Below are 19793 nucleotides of genomic sequence, written 5' to 3'. Positions count from 1 at the left end.
ACAGGGAGGACTTCTTTGCAAGTCTAGTAATTTTTATTTGATGCTGGACATTTTATATTACATTGTTGAATGTCTAAATGTTATTGTCCGACTTTGAAAAAGTATTGAATTTGTTTTTGGCTAACAGATTACTTGCAAACAAGCCTTTGAGGAGTGTCTTGAAGCATTCTTATGGTGTCTTTCTAGTATTCTGTACTTAGAGAAGCCCTACTCATTCGTATGTGTGACTTTTCTGGATTCTCTACCAAATACCCCAGGTGTTCGTGAATCTTTCTCCCAGACTGGTTGACTCCCAGCCCTGTGGAAGCTCCTATAGTCATTAGGTTATAGTTCCCTCCTAGTTCTGTTTTGGGGTTTTCTCTTCATTTTTCTGCCTCACAAATTTTAGTTTTCTCAGCTTCTCCAACTTCTGGTCTTTGTCCCTGAATTAAATAGGACTTGAGGTCTCTGCTTTGTTTTCCTCAAATACTGCTGGATATAGTGTAAGGTTGGGGAAGTAGTAGGGTTCACCTCTATTTCTTTTTGGTTATCATACTCCTATTTTGCCTGTTGTTCATTGTCTGAAAAGAGATAGAAAGTGTAGTCAGGTACCAGTTAATTTGTTATGACTGTAAACCATATAATCAGTATATTTAAACTGACTGGGTTATGGAGAGAATTATACTAAAATTGATTAAGTTATGTCAAATTTGCAGTGAAATATTTTTTGTGGATAATATAGTGCCACATCTTATAGTCTTTCTAGCCATCATCTATTTAGCTGTAGTTATTTCATATCCTGTAAGAGCAATGATAGATGACATGTTAAGCAGTACCATTACAGATGTTGATGACACAATTGACTGCTAATGTTAACTGTTGATAGCATAGCGTTTGTGTAGCCATATCCAGTATACTTATGTTCATAGGACATTTTTTTTTTTTTGTCTTTTTTTTTTTATTTGTTGTTGTTGTTGTTGTTGCTATTTCTTGGGCCGCTCCCGCGGCATATGGAGGTTCCCAGGCTAGGGGTTGAATCGGAGCTGTAGCCACCGGCCTACGCCAGAGCCACAGCAACGCGGGATCCGAGCCGCGTCTGCAACCTACACCACAGCTCACGGCAACGCCAGATCCTTAACCCACTGAGCAAGGGCAGGGACCAAACCCGCAACCTCATGGTTCCTAGTCGGATTTGTTAACCACTGCGCCACGACGGGAACTCCCTTCATAGGACATTTTAAGGAGACCTAAACATACTTAGTGAAAAATTCTAAAACTTACTCTCAGCTGCCTATGTTTAGAAAAGTAAATAACATTTTGAAGCAATTTAAAAATAAACTTTTTCAGGTTATTACTAATGGCAAGCAATCTGTCAGGTCTCTAGGAATGGGATAGAAAACTTTATTAATTATAAAATCTCATAGAAAACTTAGAAAATATAAAATAGTTTAATGAACAATGTTATTTTTCAGTGTATTCTTTTCAGTTCATTCTCTATGCAAATAAAGGTATATGCACATTTTTAACAATTTGGGACCATATTATTTAAGAATACTATGTATCTTGAAGTTCCCATTGTCGCTCAGTGGTTAACGAATCTGACTAGGAACCATGAGGTTGTGGGTGGTTAACGAATCCGACTAGGAGCCATGAGGTTGTGGGTTCAATCCCTGGCCTCTTTCAGTGGGTTAAGGATCCGCCATTGCCGTGAGCTGTAGTGTAGGTCACAGATGCAGCTCCGATCTGGTGTTGCTGTGGCTCTGGCATAGGCCGGGGGCTACAGCTCCGATTAGATCCTTAGTCTGGGAACCGCCATGTGCCATGAATGCAGCCCTAAAAAAGACAAAAAAAAAAAGAAAAAAAGGAATATATTATGTATCTTGATTTTTTTTCCCCTTCACACATTATTTATATTTTCCTGTGTCCTTAAATATTTGATTCAAGTATCAATTTAAATAAATAAGTCAAATTTATTTTCATTTTTTTCGTGATTATAAATAATACTGCAGTGAGTGTTTTTCTGTGTTTTCTTCTGAATTTCAGAGAATTTCTAGTATATTTCTAGACCAAGAGATATGGATTTTGAAACTTTTGTTAATTACATTATACATATTCGTTGTAAAGATTTTGAAGCATAAAGGGAAAATAAAAATGTTTTAATATTTGTATCTCAGTCTTTCTGCTCACATCTGATTTTTAGTAGGCTTGAAAATTACATGTCCTAGCAATTTTGATTATGGTTAAATATTAGCTATATAGTTTATAGTTTTGGTCATTGGCCTTCAGTTTTTCTTTTTTCTTTTTTTTTTCTTTTTTTTGACCTTGTCCCACAGCATGTGGAAACTTCTGAGCCAGGGATTGAACCTGTGCCACAGCAGTGACAATGCCAGATCCTTAACCTGCTGAGGCACCAGGGAATTCCTTTATGTCCTAACTTAACATGTATATGCTTTGAGCTTTGTTTCTATTTTAATTTTTTTTTTGAAAATGGTTCTCTTGGTGATTGCATAATATTATAGATTGAGAATATAACTTACTATATATTTTTTGTGTTGCATATTTTGAGTTATTTCCAGTGTTTCTACTGGAGAAAAGATTTTTTAAATGTCCTTTTGCCATTTTCTAAGGAAATACGGCTTTATTTTTTGAGAGAATCTTTATGTATTGATGTGAATCTTTGTCATATGTGGTAAATTTTGTCTGAGTTTGTTATTTATGTTTTTTGGTAAGGGTATTTTTTGCAAAACCTTCATATAAATATATTTTTCTTCGTGATTAACTTCTCTTTTATAAACATTTTTCCTCTTCTGGAGATACAGATAATATTCATCTATATGGTTTTTTGTTTGTATTTTTTTTTTGTTTGTTTGTTTTTTGGTCTTTTAGGACTATACTCATGACATATAGAAGATCCCAGGCCAGGGGTAAAATTGAAGATACAGCTGTGTGCATACGCCACAGTCACAGCAGTGCCAGATCAGAGTTGTACCTGTGACCTACACCACAGCTCACTGTAACACCGTATCCTTAACCTACTGAGTGGGGCCAGGGATCAAACCTGCGTCCTCATGGATACTAGTTGGGTTCATTACCATTGAGCCACAAGGAGAACTCCAGTATTCATCTATATGTTTTTTTAATTCAGTCTTACTAGAGTTTATTTTATATTGTTTTACATGATGAGATGATGTAAGAATCTTTACTTTTTTCCCCCAGTAACATTTAAGCAGATGATTAACTAGTGGGGTTATACCTTTTATATTCTAGTTGCCTAGTCTTTCAGTATTAATTTTTTTTACGAGGATTGACTAAATCCTTTGAATAATCTTTGAGTAAAAACATCTTGCCATTCAATAAACCCATAGTTAAATTTGAATACCATTTTCCCAAAGGTATACATTTGGCATTATATTCCTCAGAATAGTGTTTTCTGACCTTAATGACAAATTTAAATAGAAACCTGAGGAGTCCCCACTGTGAGGCAACAGGGTCCATGACAGAGTAGGTTACAGCTGTGGCTCGAAACTGATCCCTGGCCCAGGAACTCCGTGCGCCACTCGTGGCCAAAAAATAAAATAAAATAATAAATGAATGAATGAATAAATAAATAAAAACCTGAATGTTGAGAATAAGCTAGCTATTTGAAAATCTTGGTGAATTCTACGCAGAGGGAATTGTAAATTCCTGGGTTATTCCTCTATGGTGAATGTTTTGAAGGGAATTAGGAGGTATAGAATTAATGAGGGTATTTTATATAAGGTGGTGGAAAATTGAAAAAATGTTTTTTTCAGTTAAATAGAGACCTTCTTGTTGGAAGGTACCCAGGAGCCTGGGTTTTTCTTTGTCTGGTTGGGAGTTTTTTTCCTCCCACTTTCCTTGTCTCCCTCTCTTTCTACCCTTCTCTTTCCTGACTGCCTAATAATGCACATGGCCACTTGCAGAGGCAGGCCGCATTTTTAGCAGCCTACAGGGAAGGGCTCAGGGAAGGCATGGAAATAGTTTCTCTAGCAGTGGTATAGTTATTGATGTCCTGTTGTCATAATTTGAGGCAGATGGAGCCATGAAGAGAAGGAGTTGTGTTGGGAAGAGAATGGAGAATTTTTAGAATATACTATATAGGTCACCTTCTTTAACTAGGATATTTCACCTTCACAGTTTTAAAACTTGTTCATAACTCATCTAATTTATTATGTAATTCATTGGCAAATATATTTGTGTATCATTTTAGGAAAGGATGGATTTAGTTTTGTTGGGGGATATGTATGTGATGAGGGCTAGATGTCCATTGAAAGGAATTTTGTAATTTTGGTTTAATCTCCTTTGTGATTTGGGGTGAAGCTGTAGTATACTAAAGTATATTGTCTTAATATGTTTTATTTCTCTGTGATATTAGACTGTATATACTGAGGAATTACTTCCTGTATTATTAATTATGAATTGTATGACCTTAACACTCAAATTGTCTTTTTTACAAAAATATGGATTTTGGATGAAATTTTACACACACACACACACACACACACACACATTTCAAAGCCGTTTTACCAACATATCACTTGGAAAATTTAGCCACATTTCTTGAGAAGTCCTGAGCTTTTGAATGTCAAGTAGACATATTCTCTCTCTCTCTTTTTTTTTTTTTTTTTTTGGTCTTTTTAGGGCTGCACCTGCAGCATGTGGAAGTTCCCAGGCTAGAGGTCAAATTGGAGCTGTAGGCGCTGGCCTCTGCCACAGCCACAGCAATGCCAGATCTGAGCAGCGTTTATCAGAGCTACCCACAGCTCATGGCAACACTGGATCCTACCACTGAGTGAGGCCAGGGTTAGAATCCACGTTCTCATGGATACTCGTCAGATTCGTTACCAGTGAGCCATGACAGGAGCTCTTAAGTAATCTCTCTCTTTTTTTTTTTTTTTTTTTTATCAACTTGGAACATATTGACATTGGCTATTAAGTTAATTTGTTAATGTACATTTGCAGTGCAACAAATGTATATTCATTTGCATTGAGAAACTAAAGTAAATGATGTCTTTGGATAAGGAGTTCAGTATCTAGACTTAAATATTTTTATTGCTAATTAAGAGGTAACATTTTATTATCATAACTGTAGGTAATAGATCAAAGTCAATGATATTTCAGTAAAACTCTTCTGCTCCATTGAATGTTTCTTTAAAGCAAATGAATACTCATATACAAGTGTGAGTGACCGTATGTTTCAGTTTGCTTGGGACAATCCTAGGGCAGTTTTAAAAATGTTTTGATTTAGATTGTATATATGTATACCTGAAGTTAGGTGAATGATGGTAATATAACTCTGAAGTTACATTGGTTCATACACAGTTTTTCCCAATAATTTCAGGTTTCGTTTTATCACATAACAGGAGCTGGATGTAAAGTATACTGACACACTTGAATATACCAAGTCATAAAGTAAATTATGCATTTAATATGATGCTCATCCACCTGAATTTCTGTTTTGGCTCAGTTTGGCTAAATGTCCTCTCTTGAAAATGCTATTACAGTGTTCTTTTTTCTTTTAAAAGTTAAGACATAGTTACTATAGTATTTCCTTATTCTTGATGTTCTGATAAAGTTGCTTACATTTTGAGTGGAATGTCCTGTTCGTAGGATGATGATAAGACTTTTTTTTGGAAACACTGTGACTCAGTGCATGCAGACAACAAAATTAGTAAATTTAAAACTAAGATTTTGTTGGGGAAACCAGGACAGGTCAAGTTATGATTAGCTCAGTAGTTTTTTTTTTCTTCTTCCTGAGTATGTATTTTCATCATTGCGATTTCATGTATGTCTAGTAAAATACATGAAATCACATAAAAATACATAAATACTCAGTCTAAAATAAGAGTGAGTTAATGACAGCTTTCAAAGACCAGTATGATTTTCAGGGGCCATTTGAGTAATTTTGTGAACCTTTTATCAGGTCATGCCAAAAAGTCCCCACAAACTTAGTTATGGAAATGAAAGCTCTTAATGTATTTCAGTCCTATGAAACAGTTTTTGAGATAAGAGCTAAACAAGGAGTCCAGTTATTTGATAATAGCTACTTACATATAAACTTTAGGATAGAGAGGAACTACTTAAATGTTTACTACTTAAATGTTTATTTACAAGGTTATTTTGAAAAATATTGATTCTTGTCCACTGACATTTTATAAAATAATTTTATTCTTGAATCTTCACATATACCTTCACATAAATGTCTTTAACACTTAACCAGCATTTTGGGGTATTAACATAACTTGCCAAAAACGCACCTTTCCTTCAAATCAGCATTATGAGGTATAGTACTTTCGCAGCTGTCTATAATAAGGTTTGTGTCCAAAGTCACACACACTTATTCTTAAAATTTTAAGACACTTGGGATTTTCATTTTTTTCTCTATGTAGCTCTCTATTTTTGATTGCTACAACCAAATCATTTACTAGGTAATTTTAAAATGTGATCTTTGAAAGACTTCTTTGAAATAATATCTGGCATCTAGAATTGAAGACTGGGAATAAAGTTTAAACCATGTTGTATTTCTTTGCCTTAAAATTTTTTTCATGTGAATTTTATATATACTTATATCCTAGTCTTGCATTGTTTTCAGCTAATATATCTTCCCTAAACAAGGAAGCATTACTGGGTGACTGCCCTTTTTCTGAAACATTTTTTGGTATGGGTGGAGGAGAATAAGGATTGATTTTATTTTTGGTTGTATATTCTGTTTGGCCTCTATATATAAATTCAGATTTTTAGGACTAATTTCCGTGTTAAATGCAATTAATTTTAAAATTAGAAGATATCGTTCTATAGGTTCATTGAGATTGACAATACAAATGTTCTAAAGCCTCACCTATGAAAGGGTTACCATTTTTTCTAGTTTTTGGATTTGGAAATTTAGTGAAAATCACAAATGAGTGAAAGTAGAATCTTTACTCTTTTTTTTTTTTTTTTTTTTTGTCTTTTTTGTCTTTTTGCCTTTTCTAGGGCCACTCCCGCGGCATATGGAGATTCCCAGGTTAGGGGTCTAATCGGAGCTGTAGCCGCCAGCCTACACCACAGCCACAGCAATGCCAGATCCTTAACCCACTGAGCAAGGCCAGGGATCAAACCCGCAACCTCATGGTTCCTAGTCGGATTCGTTAACCACTGAGCCACGACGGGAACTCCTAGAATCTTTATTCTTATTACATGGCATAAAAATATGTTTTCTTTTAAATACTACCCTTTGACTCAGATAAAGCAAATTTAATGGGTAGAGAAAAGTATTCATTAGAATAGGCAGCAGTGATCTGTTCCAGTAATTACTGAAATTTATCAACTGTGATATATATTCACTTAGACATTCAAGTGAGCAAGTACTTAGTGTCCTAATGTTAACTGCTGCTCACCATTGTTTGATATGCCAAGAATATTCTTTTTTGTTGGATCACACCCAGATGCTGGAAGTTATTCATTTAGCAACTATTTTATTGAACATTTAAAATGTTCTTAGAGTTTGGGTTGCATAAGTAACTGAACCGTAATAATCCTTGCCACTTTGAAATATGGTAAAGACTTTGGCATAGATTTAAGTGAAATGGGAGCCATTGGCCAGTTTTGAACAGAAGACTGCTAAGATCTGTTTTACATTTTAATATATCTTACAGGTCAGTCATTTTATTTGGATAATGATAGTTTATTAAAAATCCATTCCTCTTTGCTATTCCCTGTAGAATATTATCTCTAAACAGTGGAACTATTAAGAAGATGAAGTTAGTAAATGCAAGGCTTTATACTTAACCCTGAGAAAAAAATATAGGAGGAAGAAGAGCTTTCTTTTCTTGGGGGTGGGGAAGAGGGTACAGAAAGATATCAGGAGTTCCCGTCGTGGCGCAGTGGTTAAAGAATCCGACTGGAACCATGAGGTTGCGGGTTTGGTCCCTGCCCTTGCTCAGTGGGTTAACGATCCGGCATTTCCGTGAGCTGTGGTGTAGGTTGCAGACGCGGCTCGGATCCCGCGTTGCTGTGGCTCTGGCGTAGGCCGGTGGCTACAGCTCCGATTGACCCCTAGCCTGGGAACCTCCATATGCCTCGGGAGCGGCCCAAGAAATGGCAACAACAACAACAACAACAAAAAACAAAACAAAACAAAACAAAACAAAAAAAGACCAGAAAGATATCAATTTAAGGAGTTCCCGTCGTGGCTCAGTGGTTAACGAATCTGACTGGGAACCATGAGGTTGTGGGTTCGATCCCTGGCCTTGCTCGGTGGGTTAAGGATCCAGCGTTGCCGTGAGCTGTGGTGTAGGTTGCAGATGCGGCTTGGATCCTGCGTTGCTGTGGCCCTGGCATAGGCTGGCGGCTACAGCTCCAATTCGACCCCTAGCCTGGGAACCTCCATATGCCACAAGAGCGGCTTAAGAAAATGGCAAAAAGGAGTTCCCGTCGTGGCGCAGTGGTTAACGAATCCGACTAAGAACCATGAGGTTGCGGGTTCGGTCCCTGCCCTTGCTCAGTGGGTTAACGATCCGGCGTTGCCGTGAGCTGTGGTGTAGGTTGCAGACGCGGCTCGGATCCCGCGTTGCTGTGGCTCTGGCGTAGGCCGGTGGCTACAGCTCCGATTCAGCCCCTAGCCTGGGAACCTCCATATGCCGCAGGAGCGGCCCAAGAAATAGCAACAACAACAACAACAAAAGACAAAAAGACCAAAAAAAAAAAAAAAAAAAAAAAAAAGAAAATGGCAAAAAGACAAAGAAAAAGAAAAAAGAGATATCAATTTAAGATATGTTTATTTGAGGTGTCTATAGCACATCCAGGAAGAGCCAGATAATACAGAACTAAAGCTCAGCAGAGAAATCTATATGGAAGAGATAAATTATGTGAAAAATTATCTGTGCTATAAATCAGTTAAAACTAGAGTTTATGGATTATGTTACCTTGCTGTATAAGTTAAATGAAAAGGCTCAGTGTGGAATGAAGGAAACGTAAGTGTTTAAGAAAGTTAGCTAAAGAAAAACTCAGAAGGTCCTGATTATAAAATACTTGAGATGATGGGCACAATTAATTGGGAACTGAACAGAAAAGAAATGAACCAGAAGGGAACAGATAGACTGAATGAAAGAGGAAAGGTTTAGGGTCCTAGAATGCAGTTAAATACAGATTTACTAGATAATAATAAAATGATAGCATAAGAGAGGCTGATATTAAAATGTAAAACTTTAGGAGTTTCCTTTGTGGCTCAGTAGAAACAAATCTGACTAGTATCCATGAGGATGTGAGTTAACGGCCTTGCTCAGTGGGTTAAGGATCCAGCTTGCTGCTGGAGCTGTGAGCTGTGGTGTAGTTTGCAGACATGGCTTGGATCCTGTGTGGCTGTGATGTAGGCTGGCAGCTGCTGCTCCGATTTGACCCCTAGCCTGGGAAGCTCTATATGCCACATGTGTGGCCCGAAAAAGCAAAAAAAAAAAAAAAAAAAAAAAAAAAAACAGGTGGAACTTCAGAGTTATAAAAACATGTAAATATTCAATTTTTAACCACAATAAGAAGTTATCATTGATTAGGTGGTCTTTAATATCCTTTCTACCTTTAGCATCTTAGGATACTTAGAATGGAGCATTCATATTTATTCTTTTTGTTAAATAAGGGAAGTATTGATACTGGCAGTCTTTCTTTTTAATTGAATTTTAACATCATATCTCATGTTTATTGAATAACAGAATTTTATATTTTTATCATTTTAGGCATCTAGCTTTGGTACATATGGCTTCTGTCAATCATCTTTCCATTAACTTTATTTAAAATTCCTATAAAATTTCAAAAATATTTTGACTTTGATTAAAAGATTCTGTGTTCTCTGACTAATGCAATTAAACTAAAAATAAAAAATGGAGGATCTCTGGAAACCCCCCAAATATCTGTAAATTAAACAATATATTTTAAAAATAATATGTAGGTCAAAGAAGAAACTATGTGGGAAATTAGAAAACGTTTTGAATTGAATGAAATATATAAGAATTTGTGGTATGCAGCTAAAGCAGCACTTAAGAGGAAAATCGATAACATTAAGTGCTTATTAAAAAAGAATAAAATCAAATGATGACCTCATGTATACTGTATTTATGATTTGGAAGACTCAGTCCTTTTAAGGTGTTACTCCCTTCCCTCTCATCTCCTAAAAATGGCCTGTAGAATTCAACACAATCCCAATCAAAATCCTACCAGCCCCACTTCCCCATAGAAATTGACAAACTCTTTCAAATATCTATATAGAATAGACTCTAGAATAGCCGAAACGATTTTGGAAAACAAGAATAAAATTGGATTTCAAGACTTACTATTAACTAAGACACTGATGTTATTGTTGAAAGGATAAACATATAGATTAATAGAATAGAGAGTCTGGAGAAAATCCATGTCTGATCAGTTGATTTTTCATAAAGATGCCAGTGCACCGTTTCTCAGTAGAAAAAAAATATATTTAGATATACTTTTACAAAAGGAACTTCAGCTCATTCTTGCACTTGATTCAGAAATGGATTTGAAGGAGTTCCCATTGTGGTGCAGTGGAAATGAATCCGACTAGTACCCATGAAGATGCAGGTTCGATCCCTGGCCTTGCTCAGTGGGTTAAGGATCTGGCATTGCCGTGAGCTGTGGTGTACATCACAGACATGGCTTGCATCCCGTGTTGCTGCAGCTGTGGTGTAGCCTGGCAGCTGTAGCTCCAATTCAACCGATAGCCGGGGAACCTCCATGCTGCAGATGCAGCCCTTAAAAAAAAAAGAAAAAGCAAAAAGAAATTGATTTTAATTTGATCATAAATCTAGATACATAAGATAAAGCAATAAAACTTCTAGGAGAGAACACGAAATCTTTGTTAGATTAGGCAAAAATATTTTAGGGCACTAAAAATCCAATCATAAAAAGAAGATAGTATACATGTAAGGATAACCTGACCCCCTTGCTGTACAGTGGGAAAATAAAATTAAAAAAAAAAAAAAAGAAGAAGATAATTATATTTTTAAAACTTATTTTTCCAAAGATACTGAAAAGAAAATGAAAAGACAAGACATCAGCTTGGGGAAAATATTTGCAAACCACATGTCTAATAAAGGATTTGTATCCTGACTATATTAAGGATTCTCACAGTTTAATAACGAGGACACAAACATCTGAACAAAAAATGAGGAATAGGTAGCTAATGTATGCTTTATCAAATAAAATACACTGGTGGCAAACTAGCAGAGGGAAAAATGTTCATTATCAATCACCAACCACTAAGAAATTGCAGATTAAAACAATGTTATTTTATCCTAGTAGCTAGAGAGGCAGAATAAAAGAAAGTAAAAAACTGACAATACCAATTGCCAGTGAGAATACAAAGCAACCAGAAATCTTATACACTGAAAGTGGGAAAGCAAAATGGTACTGTCATGTGGAAAAAGTTTGACAGTTTCTTATAAATTTAAATACTCACTTATCACATGACATGTCTTTCTCATGTATTTATCCAAGGGAAGTGAGAACATGCCCATGTAAAACCCATACTTAAATGTTCATTAACTGGTGAATAGCTAAACAAAGCGAGGTATGTGTATGTGGTGGAATACTATTCAGCAATGAAGAGGAATGCACTACTGATGTGTGCTGTAGTGTGGATGAATCTCAGAGGCATTGTGCATTTGTGAAAGAAGCTACACTCAAAACTCTAGATGACTCCATTTCAGTCTGGAGAAGAAAAAAAATGAAAGTAACAGAAAGCATTATGGTTGCTGGGGGCAGAAGGTAGTCGTAAGGGATTGCCTGTAAGGGGAAAAGAAATTTTTGAATATAAGAAATACTGTCTTTTTAATGTGGTGATAATTACATAATTATGTATTTGTCAGAATTTGTAGATTTACACAACTAAAAAGGTGAATTTTATTCTAAATTATACTTCAATAAACCTGACGAAAAAAATTTAATTGGAGTTCTTGCTGAGGCACAATGGGATTGTGGAATCTCTGTGGCACTGGGGTGCAGGTTTGATCCCCATCATGGCACAGTAGATAAGACCCAGCATTGCAGCAGCTGTGGCATAGGTCACAACTGCGGCTCAACTCTGACCCCAGCTAAAGAAATCCATATGCCATTGGGGCATGAAAAAAATATTAATTGGATACAGAAGGAAAAAGAATGAAGGGAAAGAATATAATATTTTCCTGATTTTGCTCTCTTGAGAAAACAAGCAGTTGCTTTAACCGAATGTTATAATGACTTGATTTTGATGCCAAGAATTTTTTCATTTATTTAAAAATAATTAGGTTCAGGGAGTTCTCGTCATGGCACATCGGAAATGAATCCGACTAGGAGCCATGAGATTGAGGATTCGATCCCTGGCCTCGCCCAGTGGGTTAAGGATCCGGCATTGCTGTGGCTGTGGTGTAGACTGGCAGCAACAGCTCTGATTAGATCCCTAGCTAGGGAATCTCCATATGCTGTGGGTGCGGCCCTATAAGAGACAAAAAGACCAAAAAAAAAAAAAAAAATTAGGTTCATAAGCATTTCAGATTGAATTACATATACCAGCAGGTTAGTATATACCTCAAAATAATACAGATTGTTATGCTACCTCTTTTGAAGCTATTTCGTTTTGTATTTTTGTTATAAATCTGAAAATTTTTTTTCTTAATTATTTGCTAAGATTACACAGTAGGGAAACTGTATTCTGATTTTTTAATTTTTAAGATAATGTAGAAGGGTACAGACAAGTAAAAAAGTAAAATTCTCTCATTGATTTCCCTCTTTGATAACCACCATTAATCATTTGGGTTTATATATATCTTGAAATTCTTTGTGTTCTTGTTCATTCATTCATTTTAAAATCAACTTAAGCATACACATACCACACTTGCCTTTCTTGAGGCTTGTGTTTCCCCCCAATGTAATATAATGTTGTTATCTTTATACACCAATACTTATGTATTCATTTAGCAAATATTTTTAGGTACTTAATGTTAATACTCTATTCTGGTTGCAAAGGACAGAGGAAGGAACAAAATATGGTCCTTTCCCAAGTGAATTTATATTCAAGTAAGAGATTGATAATAAGCACATTGGGCGGAAAGTGTCACTATTAATAACTTTCATGAATATAAATGTTGAAGGGTAAAGACATGAGAATTAACAGGACAGAATGAACAGGATAGGTACCTTAGATAGTTTTGGTGTAGGTCTTTCTTTATATGTAGATCTACTTTAGATAGCTGTTTATTATTTCATAGTGTGATTTTATTTAATTATTATTTTGTTGATGGGCATATGGATTACGTAGAGTTTTTTTGCTGTTATAATCAGTACTGTAATGAACATCCTTACACTTTTTTTTTTTTGCTTACATGTGCAAGTATTTCTGTAGACTAAATTCCTATAAGGAAAATTAAATTTTTAAAGGTCGATTATAAATTCTGCCAAATTATCCTTCAAAACAAACCTTATCTGTCAATGGGTGAAAAATAATACCTCATTTTAATTTGTATTTACCTCAATCCCAGTGAAGTTAAGTATATTGGTTATTTGTTATGTCTCATATAAATTGCCTGCCTACTCGCACCATTTACTCATTTTTTTGAGTTTGCCTTTTTCTTTCTGAAATTTTAGAATTTTTCTTTATAATTCTATTTATAGTATCTACATCATATTTTGTAACATTTTCTCCTAACCTGTCAATTGTCTTACTTTAAGGAATCTTTGGATTTTTCATTTTTATACTGTCAAAATCTGTCAGTGTTTCCTTCCTAGCTTAGAGGTTTTGTGTATTTCCAAAGAATCCTTTTTATGGTAATTTAATCTCTTACATTTTCTTCTACTACTTCTTTAGTTTTGTTTATGTTTCTAGTAGATTTTAATTCATCTGGAATTTTTAAAATATATTTTTTTGCGTTTGGGACCTAACTAATTTTTCCAGTTTTATAACCATTCTCCCAAAATAATTTATTGACGAACATATCTTTTTTTCCCCACTGACTTGAAATACCATCTTTATCGTATTTTAAAAGTCCAAAATATATTTCATTGTTTTGATGATTGTCATTTTATATTTGACATCTGGTAGGGCACCCCTCCCCACTGTCTTTTCAAAAAAAATTTGGCAATTTCTGTGTATTTTCTCTTCCAGATGAACTTTAGAATCAACATGTCAAGTTCCATTAAAAATCCCTTTGGGATTTTGATTGGAAGTGCATTGAATGTACAGATTAATTTGGGGAGAATTGACATCTTTACACTATTGAATCTTCCCATCCAAGAACATGGTATGCCTCTCCATTTCTTCAGGTGTTCTTTTATGTCCTCTAGTGAAGTTTTTATTTTATTTTATTTTATTTTTTCAAGTAGGTCTTACATTTTTCTTGTTAGGTTTATTCCTGGGTATTTGTAGTTTTTGTTGTTATTGTAAATTCATTTTTTTCTTCCATTTTGCACTTTTTAAAATTAGTTATTGGTGTATACAGGGGATCTATTGATTTTTATATGTTGATCTTAGCATTTAAATTTTCAATCAATTCTCTTGAAATTTCTAGAAGAATGATTGTGTTTTCTGCAAGTGATGGCATTTTTTTGTTTCTTTTTTCAGTATTTATACATCTCTATTTTTGTTTTGTTTCTGGTCTTACTGCATTGGTTAGGTTTCCAGATCAGTTCTCTACTGGTTCTGATTTGGACATCTTTTCTAATTTAAATGGAATGCTTCTAATTTTACACATTCCTTAGGTTTCCGATAGATTATATTATCAGGAACAAAAGTGCTTGGCTTAACAAATATTTCCATGGTAGTAGATAATGTAGTTTTATTATGTCTTTTTGTTGAGATGATACATCTTCTTTTTACCTCTCGTGTTTTAATGTAGTGACTTACATTAGTACATTTACAAATTGGTAATGGTGTTTCTCCATTTTAGCGTTTATTTAGCAAGGATTTGAATACTTGCTATACTGGTTATTGCATTGTGCCAGGAACTTTGTCACAAACTGGTGATAGTACTGAGTAAGTCCAATGGTTCCTGTCTTTTTTTATGGAGGAGGGAGATAATGAGTAAGTAGGAAAGAACAAGATAACTTTAGGCTATGGTAGTACTGTGGAGGAAATTGAGAGTGGTGTTGTGGAGAGATGAGGAAAGTACCTCTTTTGATATTATCATCTGAGAAGGTAAAATGTAAACTAAGACCTGAAGAATGATGAAAGTATTGAGAAAAGCTTTCCAGGTAGGGGAAGACTACACTTTAGTTGTATTTCTTAATGTTTTCTTTATCCTTTTTCATGCTGAATTTTCTAGTGGTGTGTTTTATTTATTTTTTTGTTTTATTTAGGTTTTTCTTTCCTTATTTCTTTTTAGGTTTGCTAACAGGGTTATTTATGCTTACAAGCTAGGGAGTTTTAACATCTGTTTCTGGACTTTGTAAATAATATAAAAATGTTCTAATCCTTCTGAAGGGTAGGTCCGTGACTACCTTTAATATTTCTTCTATGGTCGTATTCTGTTACATTTCTACCTTTATTCTTGAGCTAATTTTGATGGTTTCTTTTCTTAGAAAACCATCCATTTTGTTTAGACTTCCATATGTTGATGTGTAGTTGTGCTCAGTTTTCTAATTTTAATTACTTCTTATGCTTTTTTTTTCATTTTCCATAATGACTTGTTCCACAAAAGACTTATTTCTTTGTTAGACTTACTCTGAAGTGGTTTTTGACTTTATTAATTAATTTTACATCTTTCTAAATTACATTTCTGTATTTATCACTATAAATTATATTCATATATTTTGATTTATATTTTATTTTTGAAGCTTTTTATGTATTTTAAATCTTGTGTTCTGCTGAACACATTTAAGGCTTTAAATTTTTCCTTAAGGATTTGTATGACCAAATTTCATTGGAAATAATCTCACAATGTTAATTTCCTCTTATTCTGAGAGCTTTAATAGGCTTTTTCTTTAAATTTTCAAGTACAGGGTTATCCTTTTATTAATTTTTAGTGTCTTTTTGCTTTATGGACCAAGGGTTTCTTGTGTTAATTTTTTTAAAAAAACTTTGAGAGTTTGCTTTACTTAAAATATGATTGAGTTTTTGTTTTCAAATACTGTGTATCCTCTGTTCATATGATATACTTCATTCTGTTTCACTGTGAAATATAAGTATAGTTCATTAATTCTGTTTCTGAATCCATATCTTTATATAGTCTACTTGCTCTCCTCACTTTTTGAGAGGTGCGTGGAAAGTTTCCCACTAAGTGAATTGTCAAGTTGTTTATATTTCTAGTATTTTTACTTTATATATTCCTATATTATATTGTTAGGTGCATCGAAGGGGCTATTGTGTTGTATCTATTATTACTATAAAATAATAATGCTTTTTGCCTTGAATTCTTTTTTGACTAATATTAATTAATAATGGCATCTTTGGGATTGCTTTTTCACACCTCTGTTTTCAACCTTTATGACTAAAATTTTTAATCTAATCTCTTGTAATAGCATATTTTTTTTCTTTTTTTTAAAAAAGTCCTAATCTGTATGTCATTTTTTTACAATAAGAGAAATTTTCCCACTCACTTTTATATTAACTTGGTCTTTTCATCTTTGGTCTTTTTCCTAACATTGGAAGTTATGGTGAAGATATACTTTAATAATATCCCACACTTCTGCCTCCACTACCCCTGTTCTTTAACTGAATTTGAGTTTTTTTTTAAATTCTGTTTCCCTACCAGGTTGAAAAATAAGTGTTTTCTTCCTGTTCTTCTGCAGGCATTGGATTGATTAAACATTGTTTATAACCATTTGCTCCCTTTTCCTTAACATATAAGCTTTTGGCATTATTTAATTCAGTTTTGGCTTTGCTGTTTTTTTTTAATAATTTGAAATTTTAGTAATATGTTTATAATATGCTTTTACTTTTTTAACTTTCAGGTATTATTTATTAACAACCACTTGAGATGTTAAGATAGGTTATACACTACTAATTTCTTTTCTAACTGCTTGGTCTTAACTATCCAAGGCTGTCCTTTTCTTGGATTCATTTTTGTGATTGAAGGTGCACATTCTTTAAATTCAGAAGTATTCATGGTTTTTAAAATTTCAAGGTGAAAGAGAAAGACAAATACAATATGATATCACTTATATCTGGAATCTAATGTATGGCACAAATGAACCTATCTATAGAAAAGAAACGAATTCATGGACATGGAGAATAGACTTGTGGTTGTTAAGGGAGGTGGGCGGGGAGTGGGGTGGACGGTGAGTTTGGGGTTAGTAGATGCAGACTATTGCATTTGGAGTGGATAAGCAATGAGGTCCTGATGTATAGCACAGGGAACTGTATCTAATCACTTGTGATAGAACATGATGGAGGATGATGTGAGAAAAAGAATGTATGTTTATGTAAAACTGAGTCAGTTTGCTGTAAAGCAGAAATTAGCAGAACATTGTAAGTCAACTATAATAAAAAATAAAAATTCAAGGTGCTTATTTTAATAGCTTATTTTATAGTTTAGAATTTTTGAAAATAATTGTGCTTCAGAACTTTTAATTGCAAATTGTCTTCTGGTGTCTACTTTTGTATTTTCGAAGTATGATATCAATCTGATTTTTAATTCTCTTTATTAACAGCCCCCCTGGAATCTTTACGATTATGACTGTGTGTGTGTGTGTGTAATCTGTATGTACATATATATCTGCATATGAATTTATTGCCATCTTATAAGAATTGTTTTATTCTGAGGCTGTTTTTATGATAATTGATGAATAATGATAAATACCAAAAATAGGCTAAATTTATAATTACATTGTGCTACTGGTATAGAATTTAGGAAATCTTGAAAATAATCCATATAACTCTGTTACAGAAAAATCCACTTATAATCTCTAGATTTGAGAATTCCATATAATTTTTACTTATTTCAAGTAATAATTTGTCCACTCTGCGAAATTTACAGTTATTGTCAAAAATTTCATATTGAATTGTTTTAATTTTATACTGAGTTGTTAGCAGATAAATACTTTGAAGCATAAAAAAAGAAGCCATATTTTGTATTAGCTCTATAAGAACATTATACCATTATACCACTTATTCTTAGCACATTCCTAGACTAGTTTTTTTGCTTTTTAGGGCTGCATCCACAGCATATGGAGGTTCCCAGGCTAGGGGTCTAATCGGAGCCATAGCCACCAGCCTATGCCACAGACACAGCAATGCTGGATCCGAGCCATGTCTGCGATCCTAAACCACAGCTCATGGCAACCCACTGAGCAAGGCCAACGATTGAATCCGCAACCTCATTATTACTAGTTCAGATTCGTTTCTCCTGTGCCACAGTGGGAACTCCACATTCCTAGATCTTAACTAAAATTTATTAGATGGATCGTTTAGTATGAATGAAAGAACATAGGTACATATAAATCAGTGTTGCCTTCACTGCACTTGGGGCATACGGAAGTTCCCAGGCTAGGGGTAGAATCTGAGCTACAGCTGCCTGCCTACACCACAGCCACAGCAATGCAGGATCCAAGCCACATTTGTGACCTACACCACGGTCAAGCCAATGCTTGATCCCTGACCCACTGAGTGAGCCAGGGATCAAACCTGCGTGCTCATGGATACTAGTCAGGTTCGTTACCACTGAGCCATGACAGGAACTCCTAAATCAATGTTTTCTTAATGAATAGAATTTTGAAAGCTAAATTTATCTTCAGTTGGGTTCATTTTAGTTTTATTTATTTTAATCTCAGATACCAATACCATAATGTCAGACTATTAATTGATATTCTTTTTAGAAGGATTTTTCTTTTATTCTCTTATTTCACTGTGTACATAGGTCAGTGTTCAGTGACTCTACTGAAGATTTTATCTATTTTAATAGTACAGAAAAAGTATATTGCAAACATTATTAATTTGGGAATAATTTAACTCTTTATTAAGAATTGTAGTTACTTTAACTGAATTTTATCCTATTGAAGACCATACAGCATACAGAAAAAATAAAATATTTTTAGATTTGGTGGCCATGTACAAAAGGGAATAAATTATGATGACTCTTGATTATTAATATTTCTTATTTTATGTGTGATAATTCTGTGTTTATATTCAAAGAACTAGGAAGAGCACATACCATATTTTTCTGGGCTTGTTTGAGAGACATAACGTAAACTGTTAAGAATTTATTCGGCCAGTGTTATAAAATGATCACAGATTCATGTTAGTCTCAACTTTTTATACCCACCTTTTTATATGCAGCTTTTTAATATTATCATCTTGAAATTCAGTTTACTAGCTTGAAATTCAATGGTAAATGGAGGGTAGTTTTCTAGACCAACACAAGCAGTAATAAATTGGTGGGTGGCTAGTGATAGGATGGAAGGATGGGGAGTGGTGAAGGTCCAGAAGTCCAAATTCTGTAGTTGCTAGTGTTCTGCAACTTTAAATTATGTTTAAAGAGTCTCAAAGACAGACTCTTTCCTATCCGAACCTTGCATGTTCTTGTCTCTGTTGTCTTGTCTCTCCAAAACTATCTTTCGTGTGTGGTGTCTTATCTTTCTAAAATATTGAATATTTATTTTAATGCTTAAACACTTCAGTATCCTACTGTATAAAATCTGAACTTCTCAGCATCGTATTGAAGGGCCCTATCTTCCTTAAGCTTTATTCTTTTCACCATTTTCATTCACTTGTTTTTCCTTCCTCTATCAATCACTGTATTCGAACCTATTTACTACTATCTTCCAATCTTGTTTCATATAGTTAGCTGTTTACACAGAGTTGCCTTTCTATATTGTATATTTGTGGAAGGCATTAATTATAAAAA

At 34.3% G+C, this 19793-nt stretch overlaps 1 protein-coding gene across 16 annotated transcripts in view; it reads left to right on the top strand.

Annotated features, from left to right (window-relative positions):
- ANKRD17 (ankyrin repeat domain 17) overlaps positions 1-19793 on the top strand; it is a 170778-nt gene that overhangs the window by 54188 nt on the left and 96797 nt on the right. Inside the window, exon 2 of one of the 16 annotated variants that reach the window (XM_021100387.1) lies at positions 14120-14255. Coding sequence (XP_020956046.1) covers positions 14253-14255 — 3 coding nt within the window. The 5' untranslated portion in view covers positions 14120-14252. 16 annotated transcript variants of the gene reach the window in all.

The sequence above is a fragment of the Sus scrofa genome, chromosome 8 (genome assembly GCF_000003025.6).
Source record: "Sus scrofa isolate TJ Tabasco breed Duroc chromosome 8, Sscrofa11.1, whole genome shotgun sequence".
In the NCBI taxonomy this organism is placed as follows: Eukaryota; Metazoa; Chordata; class Mammalia; order Artiodactyla; family Suidae; genus Sus; species Sus scrofa.
Note: the sequence above shows the minus strand (reverse complement) of the source record. Positions and strands in the feature narration are given on the sequence as shown.